This window comes from Gobio gobio (assembly GCF_949357685.1).
Source record: "Gobio gobio genome assembly, chromosome: 14".
Taxonomy (NCBI): domain Eukaryota; kingdom Metazoa; phylum Chordata; class Actinopteri; order Cypriniformes; family Gobionidae; genus Gobio; species Gobio gobio.
In genome coordinates, this window is record NC_137107.1 from 26,644,314 (window position 1) to 26,665,180 (window position 20,867).

Consider the following 20,867-nt stretch of genomic DNA (forward strand, 5'->3'; position numbering starts at 1 on the left):
AAATAGTAACTTACCGTTTTGAATATTTTTAGTCATATTTTCTGTGTAAATTCATGATGTATGCTGTGTTTCTTTTTTCCATATTCACAGGTTTCCTAGCACGCTGTGATTACCATGTTGCAGCTCTAACATTAGCATACAGTTCAGTGGTGATGCCCCCAGGTTGATGCCTCTGAGGGCCAGTCAGCAGAAGAGCCCTGTGACCTTCCCTCAATGTTCTCTTTTTCCTGCCCCCCTCAGTGCTTCCTGTGACTCATTCCGAGTCCCCCCCACCCCCCATCAGAATAATGGCAGTAAATCCAATAAAACTGCACACAATGAAGCTCAAATATAGCCTTGATTAAATGCATGTTTTACTAATCTATTTAAATGAGCAGTGCAACAGGATTTCACTCGTAATGACCAGACACAGACTGTTGTGCTGTTTGTTGACAGACACTGTAAAATAACTGTGTGCTGCAGTGTGCAAATAACAGGCAGATCCTTGCATAATACCTCAGAGGAATAACATTATTGGGATAGTTTTCCCAAAAATGAGAATTCTGTCGTCGTCATCATAGCATCCTCATTGACTTCCAAACCTGTAGTACATTCTTTTGAATGAAATTTTTTTGCAATTGTAATGGTCGCTCCTCCTCAACACGAAATAAGCAGCGATGTCTAACATGTAAACTATTTGTTCTTTTGAGATTTGTTCCTTGCCAGTATATTGCCTGATCCAGTTCACAATTCATTCATAAATCAGAGATCATAAATTCAACTCATTCAATTACATGCAGCCAAGTAATATGTAACTAATCTGAATGATGGCTCAGTCTGATTGAAAGTCCTTCTACACCTCAATCGACCTGATTGAGCTCAATCCAAATTCAATTTGAATCAGATTGAAAGGGGTGGTGTAGACCTGAAATAATCTGATCAATTAAAAAAACTACTTCCTCAATCCGATTTAAAAATACCTTGCACACATGGTCAGTGCCATGATATACAGTATGCCGGGTGTCTTTTTATATACACTATATTGCCAAAAGTTTTGGGATGTCTGCCTTTACATGCACATGAACGTTAGTGACATCCCATTCTTAATCCGTAGAGTTTAATATGGAGTTGGCCCATCCTTTGCATCTGTAACAGCTTCAACTCTTCTGGGAAGGCTTTCCACAAGGTTTAGGAGTGTGTTTATGGGGATTTTTGACCATTCAGCGGATTTGTGAGGTCAGGCACTGATGTTGGACAAGGCCTGGCTCGCAGTCTCCACTCTAATTCATCCCAAAGGTGTTCTATCGGGTTGAGGTCAGGACTCTGTGCAGGCCAGTCAAGTTCCTCCACACCAAACTCGCTCATCCATGTTTTTATGGACCTTGCTTTGTGCACTGGTGCGCAGTCATATTGGAACAGGAAGGGGCCATCCCCAAACTGTTCCCACAAAGTTGGGAGCATGAAATACTCCAAAATGTCTTGTCCTGAAGCATTAAGAGTTTCTAGAAGCATGATCTGTCACTCCAGAGAACACGTCTCCACTGCTCTAGAGCAGGGGTTTTCAAACTTTATGATGCCAGGGACCCCCAAATACGATGAATCTTTTACGAGGGACCCCCATCCTAAATTCCATCTATTTTTATGAAAAAAACATTTGTTAAACAACTGTTAGATAAATTGTGTGACATTATAAATACAAAATATTGTTTCCAAACTTAATAAATTGGCTATACTTAAACCCGAAGAAGAAAATGTTTCAATTAAAAATTATTTGTATAAGCAACTTTCACAGTAAATGTATGTAAGCAACTTACGTTCTGCGTTAAGAATACTGCCTTACAACCCCAGTGAGCAAGACAAAGGGACTCAATAGAAAGATACAAAGCAAACATATACAATTCTGGAAAGTAGTCTATGTGTACGGCAAGAAATGAGAGAAACATTTAGAAATTAAACAGAATATTCAGTAGACTTTATCCATTTTTGCTTTGTCTTTTTATTCTCTGAAATCTTCTGGGGACCCCTTAGGACCTTCTGGAGGACCCATGGGGGTCCCCGGACCCTAGTTTGAAAACCCCTGATCTAGAGTCCAGTGGCAGAGTGCTTTACACCACTGCATCCGACACTTTGCATTGCACTTGATGATGTAAGGCTTGGATGCAAGTGCTCGGCCGTAGAAACCCATTCCATGAAGCTCTCTACACACTGTTCTTGAGCTAATCTGACGGCCACACCAAGTTTGGATGTCTGTAGCTATTGACTCTGCAGAAAGTTGGCGACTTGTGCACACTGTGTGCCTCAGCATGTGCTGACCCCCGCTCTATGGTTTTATTCGGCTTACCACTTCGTGGCTGAGTTGCTTTTGTTCCCAATTGCTTCCACATTGTTATAATACCACTAACAGTTCACTGTGGAATATTTAGTAGTGAGGAAATTTCATGAATGGACTTATTGAAACTGCTTGAATTCACTGAGCTCCTGAGAGCGACCCATTCTTTCACAAATGTTTGTATAAGCGTCTGGATGCCTAGGTGCTTGATTTTATACACCTTTGGCCTTGGAAGTGATTGGAACACCTGAATTCATTGATTTGGAGGGGTGTCCCAATACTTTTGGCAATAGAGTGTATGTCATCAAGGCAAAAATGAAAATTTTACTCACGGTAGCTCCGGTGACAGTGGCTTCTCCAGTGCTGAATGTGGTGACTGGGCACTGGGTATGCGCTGAAGTTTTGTTTGGAATACATATAATGTACATGTAAACAAATATTTGAATTGTATTGGAATTGATTGGAAATGTAAGGTTTTCTACCTTTTTGAAGCTTGAAAGCTCCAATCTCAGTTCACTGTAATTGCATGGAAAAGAGGGAACAGCACAGTTTCTCCTTTAGAGGAAGAAAGAAACTGTTTTGTAACGAGTAAATGATGACATTTTTTTTTTTATGAATCTAGAAAGTGTTCATTTTATCTGTCTAACTCTAATCATCCATGCTCAGAGTTACGAAACTCTCAATCCCTCTTTCGGTTCTGGGCCACACCATTTGCCAAATCATGGATTCAGGACAGTTTAGAGGTTTCCAGGTCACGGTTGAAGTGGACCAGCTTCTAAGCCACTTTAGTCAACATACTGTAAAGCTACAATCAGATTTGCTTCTTCAGTACAACTTTCTCTCATTACTTACTCATTCCTTAGCCTACTTACACTCTCACCCTCTTGCTTCATCTTCCTCGGTTCTTGTTGTTGGCCGACCACCCGCCTCGGTTGACAGAGATTAATGGTCCCAGATGAACGTGTGGCGCTCTTCTTTGTAGCGTTTAACACAACTTAGCCACAGCGGCTGCAATTAACAGCAGATTAATGTCCTCCTAATCAATGAGTTTACTGTTTGTGTACACTGGCGCTGTGAGAGCTGGCCTGTCTCGCTCAGCCACAGGAAAAGGAACACTCACCATAGGGATTAGTTAAAAGACAGTTTCATGATGCTATTTATAATTATTGTGGAAGTTCTTCTGAAAAAAACACACTTGTTTCTGTTACGACTATGTCATGGTACAATCTATGGCACTGGTACTGCAGTAGATCCATTTAAAGTCTTAATAATAATATTCCTATAATATTTTATTAGCATTACAATGCAAATGCCACAAAAGCTATATCTATGAATAGTCCATTGATGTAAGTATTAGATGTTTCTTTATTTATTTATTTGTCTACTCAAACGTCTCGCATATTATAAGCTTCTCATCTCACTGCCAGTTTTGTCTTGGTAATGAGGTCCTACTCAAACGCTTTTCCCGTCCCTATACCGTCTCTATAGCAACTTACAGCGACAAACGTGATGATTCCTTCATTTGGAACGGGTTTAGATCAGCTTGGTAAAGAAGCGGATTTGTTAAGCCCTCAAATTGCATGCAAAGCTGTGAAATGCTCGCTTTCAGCAGTTTTGAATCGTGCCGCCAGTATCTGAACTTTCTCCTCACGGTCCATTAGATGAATGCAACAGAGAGATGAATATCAGGGGTTTGATGAAAGGGACATTTTACATGCTCTGCGTCCTCGTCTTTTGTTGTGGAATGAGCATACAGATAATGAAACCTCATGGAGGAGAAAATGCAAGTCTGTGTGGGAATTTAAGGGAAGTGGAGAGGAAATGAATAGTGCTGAGGACAGAAGGAGCGAGCTGGGAGGAAAAATGCTGAGGTAAAGGTGCTGTTTGTTGGAGGCCAGTTCTGCCTGAGCAAATGAAACGTATCTCCTATAAAGCATTTTCTATATAAATAATCACATATATGCATATTAAAAGAGTTACAAATAGTAAAAACTACACAGAGAATACAATTTTATAAATATTTAAGAAATAAAAAAAGCCATATAACATTTCATTTGCAAAATTATCAATAGTATTTTATTATTTTAAATACATTTATATATTTAGTTATTATTTGTTTTGATATCCCAGTACGGCTCAGAAGAATTCACTGAGTGAATCTGATTCAAGCTCTAACTCAAACCAATCCGAGGCTTTTTCGTGAATATATTCTAACTGACTCATTAAAAAGAACCAGTTCATAAGAGACTTTCTGTAAATCTGACATTTTTTTTGAAAATAGGCCCATTTTCCAACTCCCCTAGAGTTAAACAGTTGAGTTTTACCGTTTTTGAATCCATTCAGCCGATCTCTTGGTCTGGCGGTAGCACTTTTAGCGTAGCTTAGCATAGATCATTGAATCTGATTAAACCGTTAGCATCTCGCAAAAAAAAAATGAACAAAGAGTTTTGATATTTTTCCCATTTAAAACTTGACTCTTCTGTAGTTACATCGTGTACTAAGACCGACGGAAAATTAAAAGTTGCGATTTTCTAGGCCGATATGGCTAGGAACTATACTCTCATTCTTGCGTAATAATCAAGGAACTTTGCTACCGTACCATGATTGCAGCAGGCGCAATGATATTACGCAGCGCCTGAAAATTGTCCCCAAGCAAGTTGACACGTTGGTTATGTTGACTTAAGTTAGCCTATTTTCAGGCACTACTTAAAGGGATAGTTCAGCCAAAAATGAAAATTAGCCCATGATTTACTCACCTTCAAGTCATCCGAGGTGTATATGACATTCTTCTTTCAGACGAATAAAATCTGAGTTATATTAAAAATGTTCTGGCTAATCCAAGCATTATAATGGCAGTAATAGTTGCTCTGTTTTTGAAGTCCATAAAAAAAGTCATCTATCCGTCAAATAACATGCTCCACGCGGCTCCGGGGTGTTAATAAAGGCCTTCTGAAGCTAATCGATGCGTTTGTGTAAGAAAAATATCTATATTTAAAAATGTATTTCATTTTTTTCTATGGCTTTGCATCAGCCGTCCCCACGCCATCACTTCCGGCGAATAAGGTCAAAATACATGCAAAATACAGGCGCGCTCATAGGATATACATAGATTCCTCATTAGAGCCTGCGCAGATCGGTCGAATGAGACATCTACGTATATATATCTTTGATCGCGCCAGTATTTTGACCTTAAAAAGTTATGGTGCTTGGAAAACTAGATGACATTCGTCTGATAACAGGTAAAAAAAAACACATAAATACTGTTCAGTTTCTCGCAGAAACCGATCGTGTCGCCACGAGCCGCATGGTTTAATAAGGATTCGTATGTCTATGTGTTTTTACTCTCATTGCTCTCATACTCTAAAATATCCCCATTGACATACATTATACGACTATCACACTGCAACGGTTGGAGTTAAAAATCTTCATTTGTGTTCTACTGAAGAAACAAAGACACCTACATCTTGGATGCCCTGGGGGTAATCAGATAAACATAAAAATTTCGTTTTTGGGTGAACTATCCCTTTAATATCATTGTGCCTGCTGCACCCATGGTACGGCAGCAAAGCTCCTTGATTATTATGCAGGAATGAGAGTATAGTTCCTAGCTTGTTCATTTTTTCTGAGCGAGATGCTAACGGTCTAATCAGATTCAATGATCTATGCTAAGCTATGCTAAAAGTGTACCCTGAGATCGGCTGAATGGATTCGAAAACGGTAAAGCTCAACTGTTTAACTCTAGGGGAGTTGGCCTATTTTCAAAAAAAGTGGCGTGTTCCTTTAATGCTGGTGTTAAAGAAACTTCAGAGAAGTACACCAGAGAAGATAATACATGAAGAAACTGTATGTGGATTCTCACAACGTTTTTTTTTTGCATTTGCATTTGAGAGAATTTTTTATTTACAGTCCCAACAGGTGCCCTGAGAATGGGTTTGTAAAATAATGTATTGATACCATTTATTATACGTTTTATATCTTTAAACAAACAGTTCAGTGTGGAAGTTGTGAACCCAGTACAACTCACTAACTGAGTGCTAACTCATGAGCAAATTTGAGGCTTTTTCGTGAATCTTTTTGACTGACAAATAACTGAATCAAAGAAATTGTCCTCTGACATCGGGTTTGTTGTTGTTGAAATGTTGATGCACGCTAATAACAAACGCCACCTCACAAGATGATACGCAAAGAAACTTGAAATGTATGTGTTATGATTATTTTCACAATTAATTTATTGCATTTGAGACCATTTTATTTGCAGTCTGGAACCCTGAGAATGGTTAGAGAGAGAGAGATATAATTGCACGACTACCTCCTTACTTGTACTTAAATGATCTCAAAACAACAATGCTTCTGGTTCAGCTGAACGTGTGAATTAATTTCTGTCTCTCTTCTATAAATATATGATGTTTTGTGTGAATCTGTGGGAGAAGAAAACAATCGTGAAGGATCAGTATAGATGAAGGGTAGGGGGCACGGGGGAGGCATGTGTTTCCTAGACAACAGCTAGCGCTCGCCAAACAGGTCTTCCCTTATTAGTGACAATAGTGCTTGAAGTCCACTGACGTCTGTTCGTGACAGCAAAGCATTTCAAAGTTGTGTGTCTGGATCGGTCCACAAAATAACGTCTGTTTAAACAGCTGTGTGCCAAAATTTTCACAATCCCTCACTACTGTCCAAGAGAGCTTATTTATGTGTGCTGTACACATTGAGGGTAACCATGTAAACACTCAATATGCTCCAACACTCTCATGCCGGAGATATATGTGAGACTGTAGTTGCTTAAAATCTCTTTTTTAGCCATATTTAATCAGATTATTAGCGAATTATGCTGTAACTGAACACATATGATCCAGGATGCTCTAGCAGCTTGAATGATGTCTTGATTTTGCTGTTTGTTGCTATTTTCAAGGCTTGGATGACTGTCTGCAGCAGTACATTAAGAACTTTGAGCAGGAGAAGGTGGGGGGTGAACAGCTGTTGAGAATCACACATCAGGAGCTCGAGGATCTTGGTGTTTCTCGAATTGGCCACCAGGAACTAATTCTGGAGGCTGTGGATCTGCTTTGTGCGCTGGTGAGCAAATACGCAAACACACACACGCACGCACGCACGCACGCACGCACACACACACACACACACAGGTGCATTGTGTTCTCACCAAACACAAATTGTATCTGCTTTAAGTGAGTAATAGCATTTTGTTGAGAAACTGTTTTGCTTTATGCCAGTGTAATGTTTTTATAATAACATGACTGAAATGTCATATAAGCAACTACAAAAGTAATGGATCTGAATGCAGATTGGTGAATACAGTGTTCCAGCCGTGTTATATTTCACGATTTAGTGTATTATTATTATAAACTGTATAATGTACATTTATAACATCCACACTGTTCTATAGATCAGGGGTTTTGACTTTTTTTTTCTTCTTCAAATAAAATAAATTAAAAAGCAAAAAATTAATAAAAGGTTAAAATATACAGAATTTCACTCTGCTTTCTAAAGACTGGTCAGAAACATGAGATACATTTTTTTCCCAATTTGCAGCCATAGTTTAAAGTATTTCTTTAGGTTTATGCTTATAAAAGTATCCTGATGGTGCGTAGAAAAAGTAAATATATATTTTCTAAATAGTTTCCATATAATATTTACACAAGTTTATATTGTTTATTTTTCTCACTACAAAGTTTCTGATATGTCAAAATGAATAAAAATAGCATGTGGATAAGCATAATTAAGGTCTTTATTATGCATATTTCATGTATCAAGATTCATTTAATCTGTGAAAAAATTTATATTATAAATATGTGTTCATTATTATATGGATAATATTTATAGAAAAAATTACTATATTTACATTTTTTTTATATTTTCTTTTCTTACCCACCATCAGAATACTTTTAGATGTATCAAGATACATTTAGCAAGGCAAAAAGGATCATCATATTTGGGGGTCCGTGTCATCAAAAAGGTCGAAAACCCCTACTGTAGATATTAACTATTAAAATACCCAAATCGCTCAAGCACTATACATTATATTTATTCTTGAAGCACCTGACCCTGTTTTTCCCATGCTGCCTGTATGTTTATGGTAATTGCATCCTGTGCAATTAATAATAGCCAAAACAAACACTTTAAATCCTTGAAAATCCCTTGAATTATCCCTTCATTCCCCACTGTCATCCTGCTCACGGTTTCCAGGCTGTTCTGATGGGGTACAAGAGAAATAAGGACGCTTATGCAGAAGGAGGGAAAGAGAGGCGGAGCGACTGAAAGATTGTGTGGGCAGAGTGGGTAGAAAACTGGCAGCAGTCGGATGAGAGAAGGATAGCAAATTAAAACAGGAGAGAAAGGCTCAGAGGGAGAGCGAAGAAAAGTGTGAGAGAAGGAACACAGCAGTCCTGAGCGGATGAAGGAAGAGGGCAGAAAAAGGAGGGTGAATGGGGGTATATTAGCCAATGCCTTTGCAAACTGGCCCCCTGTATTCCTCTTTTTTGTTCCCACCATTTGTTATGTCATGTGCTTAAGCCCAGCTAGTGCCCGAAAGCCTCTTATGTAATGCTTCTCTGAGTTTGTCCAACATGGAGCCCTGCTGCATTAAATATGATTACTCATCTGTCCCTCATGCTGGGTCTATTGCATGACAGATCCCCACTGGCTTTTGTGTGCAGCAAGGGATTCTGGGAGATCCGTACAGTGTGTTGTCACAGTATATGACCGTTAGGGAGTATCGGGTAGAGGGATTTGCCCGCTCCTCCTCCCCCCCCCCCCTAGTTATAGCTAGAGAAAATGAGCATTTTGATACAAATATGCACTGTACATATTCATAATATTTTCACTTCACTGTAAGTGATGGAGAAACTCAGCAGTCCAAATAGAGATGGAGACATACATTGATATATAAACACTACCCTTCAAAAGTTTGGGTTCAGTATGATTTTGAAAGAAATTAATGCTTTTAATCAGTAAGGACACATTTAATTTGTCAAAAGTGACAGGAAAGGCATTTATAATGTTACAAAATATTTCTATTTCAAATAAATTATGTTCTTTTGAACTTTATATTTATGAAAAAAAAACCTGAAAAAATGCATCACAGTCACATCCCAAAAAATATTAAGCAGCACATTATGTTTATTGATAATAATAAGAGATGTTTCTTGAGCACTACATCAGCATACATTAGGATGATATTTGAAGGATCATGTGACACTAAAGGCTGGAGTAATTATGATGAAAATTCTGATTTGCCTTCACAGGAAAAAATACATTAAAAATATATTAAAATAGAGAATATTTTTTATTGAAACTATATTTCACAATATTACTCTTTCTACTGTATTTTTGGTTGAATAAATGAAATTCAAAACATTAAATTATCGTATACCGACCCCAAACTTTTGAACGATAACATATGAATATTTATGTATTTGTATATTTTTATAGCATGGTATTTATTAAGTTTCATTTGAACTATGATGTTAAGTTCAAGTTAATATAGCGTGGGTTGTGTGCCTTTGAGTGACCCTTTTCTCCTTCTCCATTTTCTTTCCTCCATTATTTAAAACCACTCAAACTACTTTTTTTCCCAGTGAACTTGAACTACATCACAGAGTGCCTCTGACCTTCCCTTTACCTTCCCCCGTTTCATTTACATTTGCATCCATATTTAATCGTTCAGCAGATGCTTCTATCCAAAGCAACTTACAAATGTAGAACATCACAAGCAATTTGTCACACAAGAGCCAAAAATATATGCAGGACCACATTGCAGAGTTTCAAGGCTAAGCTACATTACAGAAGCTGGAGAAGAAGTGAAAATTCTGAAAAGAGAGATTTAAAAAAGCTTATTTATAGGACATACCTTTTTTATCATCACAGTTTAGCCATGCTCACAAAAAGTTTCTTTAGCTCTTTCTTGGAGGTTGTGATGTTCTTACTTTCTCTTTCTTATTCAGAACTATGGACTAGAGACAGAGAACCTGAAGACTCTGACCCATAAGCTGAACGCATCAGCCAAGAACCTGCAGAACTTCATAACGGGCCGGCGGAGGGGCGGTCACTATGATGGTAGAGCCACGCGGAAACTTCCTAATGACTTTCTGACCTCTGTAGTGGATCTCATCGCCGCCGCCAAGAGTCTGCTGGCTTGGTTGGATAGGTTAGTCCTGCAAAGAGGTGCAAACAGCCCATACCCAACACAGATATGCATACAGACACATTTTTAAAAATAATTTTTTTTTTAAACGAAAATTAGAAAAGTTGAATTGGCAACTTACTGAAATAGGATAAAGTTTAAGTTTATGTGCTAAAATGTTTTGTGCAAATTAAAATACTTTGTTGATGATTAATTAACAATAGATATATTGAAATTTACTCTTTCCCCCAACGTTTTAAAAAAAAAGTTGCCACCACCAGCCTTTTGATAATTTTCACAAAACTTTCATGGCCTCCAGAATATTTTGTTGTATTTAATGTTTGAAAATATCTGAACATTCAATATATCAAAAGAAAGAACAGAGCTTATGCTTTAAAAAAAAATCTAGCTTCATGCTTTTTTTATCGACACTTGAATGTGGATAAGCAACATTTTGAACAAAAAGCTGATAAAAGCAATTTTTTTTAAAGACTACAACATGCATAAGCAATGCCTTTATCGCTTGTTTGCTCCTTTTTTATCTGTGTTTTGATCCGGAGATTCTCTTCTCTTTCTGAAGATGCCTAATAGCAACCCCTACGGTATAAAAGTGAAAACACGGAAAGCCAGAAAACTTCGTCAATGGCGAGGAAGTGTTGTCTCATAAATGACGGAAATTCCGTCAATGGCAGGGAAAGAGTTAAGTTAGTGGGGATAAATTGGTTTGCAGATGCCTCACGATTTGATATTTTGTGAGGACAATTCAATTCATACATTTAAAGTGTCCGAATTTGTCCAAGTACTATTAGGGCTGCTGTATTTATTTACAAGCAGACACAAAGTTCAATCAAAGCAGCCTCAGTAATCCTGCTTCTTTATCTACCATGCGTGCGGTCACATGACCGCTCATCTCGGCTAAAAGGCTTCATTGTTTCGAACTCATCAGTGAGGTCATTCAAGTGGCCACAGATGACACGATCACGCCGATTTCCTTATGTAACACCCATGAGCAATCAGCTGACAAACAAAAGATGAGTAAAGAGCTTACGTAAGTCTCTTCTATTTCGGAGGAGCTGGCCCTGAAAACGGCCAGCGTGTGTGCTAAGCACTTCTGTTTGTCTCTCAAGTGTGTGCGCAAGGTCACGTTTTTGTGAGTTTGCATTAATTCTTTCATCAGCTAAAGCTCTGGTTGGCCACGCCTCCTCGTTAGTGCTGTACGCCACGTCTTCTGCCTAACCGCACACACTCATAATTTCTGAGTGCAATTAATCTGCTGCTGCGTCTCCCTAGATTATTCCTGGCCTCCGGGTCTCCCTCATTTATTCTCCCCAGACAGGATGACAGCAGGAGTGTTGTCCTGGGTGATCACATTTCGTTTGTTACAGTCTTATTATACAGTGTAAGATAGGAACCCTGGAGTCAGATGTGTGCGCTCGGTGCACTCATTAAGATAAATGATGCCCTTTGTGCTTTCTTCTATAGAGGATTTCTGGATTAAGGTTTGCACCATCTAGTCGACTAATTGATTGGTTATTCTAGTCAGTGTCTTGAGTCAGTCCCACTGCATGCATTGTGGGTATCTGATATATGGTTTGAGTTCATTTGAAGTGTTCACGTACATGTTTCTTGTGAACCGACCTGGAACGAATAAAGTTGTTGACTGAATCTGTAAGCAGGACATGACTGAAACTGACAAAGATGATCATGTATATGTGTTTTTATGTTAAAATACTTGGTTTCCTCTAATATACTGAACATTTTGTTTTCATTTCTGTTTAAATGAAGCTAAAGTGATCTAGCTATAGCTTAGATGACAAGTTTTATCAAAATTGCAATAATGACGAGCTGAATCAGTAAGTATAAAAATGCACCTTTTATAATTTACAACTTTATATGAATTTAAAACCTTATTTATTTATTTATTTGTATTTTTAAAGGGTTTTTTGAAAAGAAAAGCAAACATTTCATAAAATATTTTGGAGCATGTACACTACTGTTCAAAAGTTTTTCTTGCGCTCACTAAAACTTAATTTATTTGATCAGTAAAAACTGTAATGTGAAATATTTTCAGCATAATTACTCTAGACTTCAGTCACATAATCCTACAGAAATGATTCTAATATGCTCATTTGATGCTCAAAAAAACAATTATTATTAATGTTGGGGGAAAATGTTGTGCTGTTTAATATATTTTTGTGGGAGATTTTGTTCAGGATTCTTTGATGAATGGAAAGTTCAAAAGAACAGCATTTATTTAAAATAGAAATTTTAACATTATAAATGTCTTTAACTTTAGATAAATGTATTGTGTTTTTGCTGAATTAAAGTATTGAAAATTGTAACTGACCCAAGCGTTTGAACAGAAGTGTGTAAAATATATTACTAAAATAGGTAATAATAGAAAATAAAAAAATTGTGGTGGGGCCCATGAAAATGTTGGCATGGCAAGTAAAAATCTGAACTACTTGGCCGCAGACGAGGCCTTGTTGTTCCTTACAGTTGAGCCCTGTCTATTCTGTAAAATAAACATATACCATATAGTACATTTAGCAAAACAATACTGTATGCTGTAGTAATAATATGCTTCTGAAGAAAATCCGACCAAAATTCAGTATCATTTATTATGGCCACAGAAGGGAACAGCATGGTATAAATGAAAGACTCTAATAGTGATAAAGAAAGAAAACCCAGTGATCTTTGCTGTCTGTATGATGGGGCACGTGAGTAGAGCTTCCTTCTGCTGCCTGAGCTTCTGTGAATTAGTGCATTGGAGCGAAAAATCCTCTCTCTCCTCTCTCTTTCAGCTCTGTCTGTCTCTCTCTGTTTTTGTTACTCTTCATCTCCCTCTCTCTCCACATGCTCCTTGGTTCACCTCTTTCTAGCTCTCATTCCTCATCATGAATGTCCTGCATTGCCTGAATTAGACACAGTTCGCCTTTGGCAGTGCAGCGACAGTGAGGACGGTTAGACACAAAGAGTGGTTGTGATTAGAAGTGATCTAATGGTTAATGGCAGATGTTACTTCTTCATCAGGTCTCCGTTCGCTGCCGTAGCAGACTACTCCATGACCAGGAATAATGTGATTCAGCTGTGTCTGGAGTTGACCACAATAGTTCAGCAGGTATGAACTGAAACACTCAAATTATAACATATCACCATCAGTATTATCTTTTTTTCAGGGATAGTTCTCTCCAAAATGAAAATTCCGTTATTCATTAACTCCCACGTCATTCCAAACCTGTATTATATTTTTTCTTTTCATTTCTGCTTTCAGCAAAGCTTCAGTAAAGTAAATGGAAAGTGGATGGCGATATTTTTACTGTCAAGCTAAAAGCAAAAGCATCATTAACGTATCATAAAAGTAACAGGTGGTAAACAAAAAAAAAAGAACAATAAATATGATTTTATAAAATGTATTTTTAGGGCTGTCAATGTAATCTTGTTAACATATTCTTTTTTGAGTGAACTATCCCATTAAATCCCATCAAATTGAATGCAAAGTTAAGAAGTCTCTTTTGACCTGTAGTCTATGTTCTGTTTCACCCACACCAGTGTCATACCATACTTCAGGACTAAATCTCTTTTGTTTGAGAATGCATGGAAAGCAGGGTAAAGTTTCTAGGGCAGAAGGTTCTATAGAAAGAGGCCATGGACATTTTTTCTCCTTCTCAATTTTCTGTCCTGGATTGAAATAGTGCTGCTCTGGCATGGGCCATTGAGGGCGAGGACAGACTGTCCCAGGTGGGAGAAAAGCGATGTGTCCCAGAACATGTATGAAGGCCTGTAGAATTTGCTCTTTATGATACGTCTTGTGAAGTGAGTCTGTACAGTATGTGTGAAAAATGCCACACTCTGAAGGACCTTATATAAAGCTGTCCTCTCTTAATTAAACACTTGTGTGTATTAGCTCAAGCTTTATTTACTCTCCTCCTATGAATCAGGCTGTGATGTGTAGGTTGAGTGTTGAAGGAGATTCCCAATATGTTTAAGATTAATCATGAGTTTGGCCAGTCGAGATCCCCAAGCTCCTTCACCCACGGGCTGGAAATCAGACTACCATTAAGCAGAGTGATGGAGAGTGGAAGAAAATGAGCAGATGAGAGGAGGAAGAGGAAAAGTATTGCACCAGGTTCGGTGTGGGAGGATGACTCATGTCCTCCTCAGCTGTCTGCTCAAGACAGAGAACGCTGCCTTTGGCTATTTCAGATAGGTGCATGTCTCCATGCCAGCAAACAAATCTTCTTCTCCTTGTGTCCTACAAACAAAGCTAAGCTCCTCATCTGAGACATCCCAAAACTGTGTTTACCCATTAGAGCAGAAATGATATAATGTGTTCGTATCTCATAAATGGGAAGCATTTTATAACTTTTGTTGATATGTCATAATTATATAATACAAATATTATATAATACTTCTGATGATTCACCATTGAATATATATTAATCAAAGTTTTATGACATGAGTGCACATTAATTATAAAGCATTATATAACCATTTAGCATTATACAACACTATAAAAACAATTAGTATCTTTGTTTTCCAGTAAAAATATCTAAAAAGAAGGAAAAAAAATACTTAAGAAACAGAACTGCACCAGAAGACTTGTTTTTAGAGAATATATGTATATTTTATTTTTATTTTTAAGCATAAATCAAACAAAATTTAGTGATATTTATGCTTAAAACAAGAACTTTCTGCAGTGGGCTAAGAAAAATAAACATAATCCATAATATATAGTCTTAATATTAAATAATGTAAATATAAAAATATACTATTTTAAATATTTTAAAATATATTAAATTATAAGACAAAATAAGTAGCGTTTTCTTGTTTAACGTATATACATATCTTTTTTACTGGAAAACTAAAATACTGATTATAACATTTTTGTGTTATAAATTAAATGTATTATGTTTCAATAGCATGCAGTATTTCAGTAATGAGGCTGTAAGTGTGATGGACTCAGAATGTAATTTGTTAAAATTGCCTTTTCTTTTCTTGTGTTTTAGGACGGCACGGTGTATGAGACAGAAAATAAGATACTGCATGTGGTAAGAGTGACATTTATATTCTCACACATCCTCTTGATTAATTTACATAAAACTCCTTATCTAGCTCCTCTGTTCAAAAATAGATATCTGTGTCGAAGTGAGAAAAAAAGAGAGCGAGAGTATGTGTGAGGTGAGTGAGAGAGAAATAAATTCACATTTGATTCACATTTGAGTCTAGCCCATGCTGCAGTGTCAGTAAGGGTACAGCTGGCTCTCTGCTATAAATACCAGGACAGGCCACATTTCACCTAAGAGTGACAGTGAGAGAAAGAGAAGAGTTTGCGTTTACAACACCAGAAACACCTTCACTGCTTAGTCACCAGCAGCAGATTGAGGGAGAATCGTGATTAGATGGATCAATTCGAAGAAGGCAGCAAGATCATGGAAAATTATGCTTTTATATGAATTACTTCATAATATAGTACATCCTGGCGACTCTCTGTCTCCACGCAGATGGTGTTTATGAAGCAGTGCCGTGAACATGCAATGAAATGATCAGCATATTGTAGCCTAGTAGCGGCTTCAGATAGATCTTTTCTGAGCCTCTCTTGTTAAAATGTTCTCATGTTTCTCTTTTTTTCTCTGTCCTCAGTGTAAAACCCTCTCAGGTGTGTGTGACCACATCATTTCCCTCTCTTCGGACCCCATGGTGTCCCAGGCCGCCCATCTGGAAGTGGTGCAGCTGGACAACATAAGGTCCACCGAGGGACTGGTGGGTATCTGGGTGCCTGGTTTTTCATCTTTTCACCTTATGCACAAACTTCAAACTAGGATGTTTTTTTAACAGTGTTTTAAACAAAGGAGATCCTATATATGCTGGGCACTTTTTAACTTTTTTTTCATTTATTCATAAATTTTTACATGGAAGGATAGATAGATAGATAGATAGATAGATAGATAGATAGATAGATAGATAGATAGATAGATAGATAGATAGATAGATAGATAGATAGATAGATAGATAGATAGATAGATAGATAGATAGATAGATAGATAGATAGATAGATAGATAGATAGATAGATAGATAGATAGATAGATAGATAGATAGATAGATAGATAGATAGATAGATAGATAGATAGATAGATAGATAGATAGATAGAAACCACATTCAGCCATGTTAACCCCATCTGCATTAATGATGTAGTGCTGGTAGTTGTGTTTATGTGAGCTTCAGGCAGTAATATTTCGACAGTTACATATAGGCACACTTGACACTGTCAGTATCCGCTCAATAAAGCCTGAATAGAGATAGATAAAAATAAACATACACCCTCTCTCTGTCCCCCTATATCTCTCCTTTATGAGACTTTGTCAGAGGGGATTTGTGCTCTCATGTCATGTCAGCAAGCTACTTTCAGTGTTTTCTGTGTCTGTGTTCAGTGTGTCCAATATTTTCAGGCAATGGCTCTAAAGTGTCTTTCTCCTTGCCCTAGGGCATGTACATCAAATCAACCTATGATGGCCTACATGTCATCACAGGCACTACAGAGGGAGTGAGTGGTCATTTTCAATATTTCAGTACAATATTTCATCTCACTATGACATGCATGAACAATTGGTTGTACATGTAATCTTTAAAGGGGTCATGAACTGGATTTTTTATTACTATTTTATAATGTTTCCTGATGTGCACTTTTAATATTAATATGATTTTTACATTAAAAAAATGGTCTATTTTAAATGGCTATTTTCTACCCTGATTTTAGCCCTCTGGCTTAAACACTCTGTTTGAAGGGGCGTGTCTGCTGTGATACTTCAGTGTAAACGCCCACTGCTGTGATTGGCTGACATATTTGCATATTAAATAACTATTACATGTGGAATCCTCTCGAATTCCCGATTTTACTGTTACAGCTGTCAAAATTAATGAATCGTGAAAAGTGTTGATTATTGTCTTTGTATTTAGATCTATTCCCATCACATGGAAGGTTGCAGTGATGAGCATTGAGCAGATGACATTGCGTCGTCATTGCAAAGCAATTTCACACTCACAAAATGCTTTCACCATAACTATAATGCAAACATGATGTAAATACAGTAAGAGATTCATTGTGTAGTGTAAAAGAGTCACTATAACGAGGGTTTTGGCAAGTGTCCAGATAAACTCGTTCTGCGTAATCAACAGCTTCAGCCGTCATAAAGAGAGCATTCTTTGTCGATTATTCATTATGAATTTAACTGTCATTACCGGTTTACAAATTAAACACGTTACTTACAGTTAGCGGGGTCCTTGCTGGTTCCAGAACAGTTGGCACAGCCTGATCTCTGTGCAAACATTTTTGGGCAAAGCCAGTATCGTATTGCGAATTGTTCTCAAAACAATTGCTGGTAAAATATATGGTACAAACACGCAAGTCAGCACTGATGTGACTAGGATGTCTGTTTAAAAATAAACTGAATTAATTTTTCTGTGACATTGGGGTCCTTCAGCAGCTTGGATGATGTTTTTCCACAGACAGGAAAAGCACAATGTCTGCGTGGCATCACAATCTTATCATAAACTAGGCCTTCTTTAGATCCACTCGCTGCTCATCGAGTCATCGACTGAACACTAGTGGGCGGGAACAACGATACGATGTAAAAGTAGCCGTTGTTGTCTTGACATCACATGCCACCTCGGATCCAAACCAAGCTTTTTACGGTTTGATTATATAAATGCTTTTTTGTTGATGACGAGGACTTGCAGGAAGTATTAATGATACACTGTAAAAAAAAAATCAGGTCTCCAATTGAAAATTTTCTAGTAACTGATCACATCTAAATTTTTCAGTTGGCCAAATTTAATTTCTGTGAATTGATGCAATTTAATTCACAGAATTGGAGATTGGAGACAATTGGAGACCTGATTTTTTTTACAGTGTACAAAGACAAATTTGATCTCTCATGTCATGACTCCTTTAAAACAATTGTGTGTTTTGCCACATGTGATCCAATGGCTTTCTCTCTCTCCCTCTTCCTCTTACAGTCACTAGCTGACCGCTGTAAGAAAATACATGCTGGTGATGAGGTCATACAGGTCAATCATCAGACAGTGGTGAGTGTTTCTGTTGAACACAATCATTTTACTCTTTAACTGCTAACATGACTAGATCATTCCTGTTCATAAATGAAGAAATCATATTTTGTTTCCCTGTTTTCATTTTAGTTTCTATAAAAAGATATACTTTAGTATATCAAAAATATGCTCTTGTCAAGATCAGGCATCTACACTTTAACCGCCTTATTATTACACAATAAGATGAAAAGGAACACGATTGAATAAAAGATATGGTTTGTCATTTCTCATATAAAACTGAATATAAAAATCTAAAATGAATTTATTATTTAAAAGAAAACAGGTTTTGTTTCAAATGTTTAGAGAAAAATTAAGAAAAACTCAATATGTTTCATGTTAGAAGTACACAAGTGTCTGTAAGGGTCAGTACGTTTATACTGTATATATATATATATATATATATATATATATACTGACCCTTTCAGACACTTGTGTACATATATATTATATATATATATATATATATATATATATATATATATATATATATATATATATATATATATATATATATATATATATATATATATATATATATATATATATATATATATATATATATATATTAATTTTATAAAAATTAAATTGATCAAAAGTGACCGTAAAAAGACATTTATGATGCAATATTTTTTTTAAATAAATGCTGTTCTTTTCAACGTTCTATTCATCAGAGAATCCTGAATTGTGTTTTTTTTTCAACTTTCATAATAATGACTATTTTCATTCAGCTTTCATAATACTAGGAAAATGTTATTTGAGCACTACATCAGCATATTAGAACGATTTCTGAAGGATCATGTGACACTGAATGGCTGAAAATTCAGCTTTGCATCAAAGAAATAAATTACATTTTAAAATATATATTAAAATAGAAAACCGGTATATTAAATTGTAGTAATATTTTACAATATTACTGTTTTCACTGTATTTACTTTCACAAACCCTAAACTTTTAAATGGTAGTGTATAGTTTTCCATCTTTCAAAATTCTTTAATGATTGAACCAACATGTTAAGACGTATATGACATGAAGAATGACCTGCTATCAAGACTTCAAAATGCTTGTGTGCTCTGGAATGTTATCTGATTCTCTTGTGGTGAGGTCAACACGTGTTTTGGACTTACATAGGTGGGCTGGCAGCTGAAGAACCTGGTAAACTCTTTACGTAGCAATCCCGCGGGTGTGACCCTCACGCTGAAGAAACGACCTCAGAGTACTCTCACCTCAGCCCCAGCCTTACTCAAGAACATGAGATGGAAGCCCCTCGCCCTGCAGGTACTGATAAGATGTGTGCGGTATGAGGATTAAGTGGTGTGTGTGAATTGATGATATGCTGTGGCGTAGTCCCCCAATCTGTGCATGTTCTTTTTTTAGCAGCATTAAGAGCCCTCTTCCCCTCCCTCAGGGCTTTGACCAACTAGATTGCATGGCAAATCTTCACTCCACTCTTCCCCCACCCACTAACCTTCCTTTTTTTCCTCTTTCATCTTTTTTACCTCTAATCTGCTGCTTATCCCTCTTTCCCCAATCTCCTCTCCAGCTTCACCGAAGCCCCTGTGCATCAGGAAGCTTTACTGTGGCCTGAGAGGAAAATGTGGAATGTCATTTTAGACGCTTGACTGCGCAGTGTAAATTGCACGCATTCATTTTTTCTTTGCTGTTTCTATTGCATAGCTGACATATAACAAGACATGCTGATTGTCATGACAACAGTTGAAGACACTGAGACGGCATTTCATTTACACAGAACCAGAGCCGCATCAGAGTGCACAATGTGTTCCGTGTTTTAAATGCATAAAATCAGGAGGAAACAGACTCAACATGACTATAAACTCAAATGATGGTCATTGCTATTTTTTCGCATTGTCTTCTTCCACGAAGACACACAGGTCAGGTTATTCTGCCATTAGGATGAGTGTTTGTGTTTGATGTTTGGTAAAATTATTTATTATTTTTTTGTTGACTTTTATGTTCAGTTAATTTCCTTTAGTAATTGTCATTTATTTTGTGTTAATTATATTCCAGTGTTGAAAATGCAGTGAAATTTTCATGAGACAATAAAAAATATCACCTTTTTGTCATTTAATAACTATCCCTCATATGTTGCAGAGATGCAGCTGTAATAAAATACATGACCTGGAAAGCTTTACATTCTATTTTAGGCATCATATTTGTACATAGAAATCTGATAAAGGGATTGGATTCAATTACATTGTAAATCATTGTAAATTCATCTAAATCTTGGTGATGTACACTAAAAGTTTGGGGTCTGTAGGATTTAAAAAAAAAAGAGAGAGAGAGAAAAAAAATAATC

At 36.9% G+C, this 20,867-nt stretch overlaps 1 protein-coding gene across 2 annotated transcripts in view; it reads left to right on the forward strand.

Moving 5' to 3' along the window:
- Positions 1–20,867, forward strand: part of cnksr2b (connector enhancer of kinase suppressor of Ras 2b) — a 45,061-nt gene that overhangs the window by 5,507 nt on the left and 18,687 nt on the right. Inside the window, exons 2-9 of one of the 2 annotated variants that reach the window (XM_079834337.1) lie at positions 7,218–7,381; positions 10,267–10,469; positions 13,461–13,566; positions 15,455–15,496; positions 16,089–16,208; positions 16,932–16,991; positions 18,464–18,532; positions 19,682–19,828. In XM_079834337.1, coding sequence (XP_079690463.1) covers positions 7,218–7,381; positions 10,267–10,469; positions 13,461–13,566; positions 15,455–15,496; positions 16,089–16,208; positions 16,932–16,991; positions 18,464–18,532; positions 19,682–19,828 — 911 coding nt within the window. The remainder of the gene's footprint in view (positions 1–7,217; positions 7,382–10,266; positions 10,470–13,460; positions 13,567–15,454; positions 15,497–16,088; positions 16,209–16,931; positions 16,992–18,463; positions 18,533–19,681; positions 19,829–20,867) is intronic. The other variant, XM_079834338.1, reaches the window with a different exon arrangement.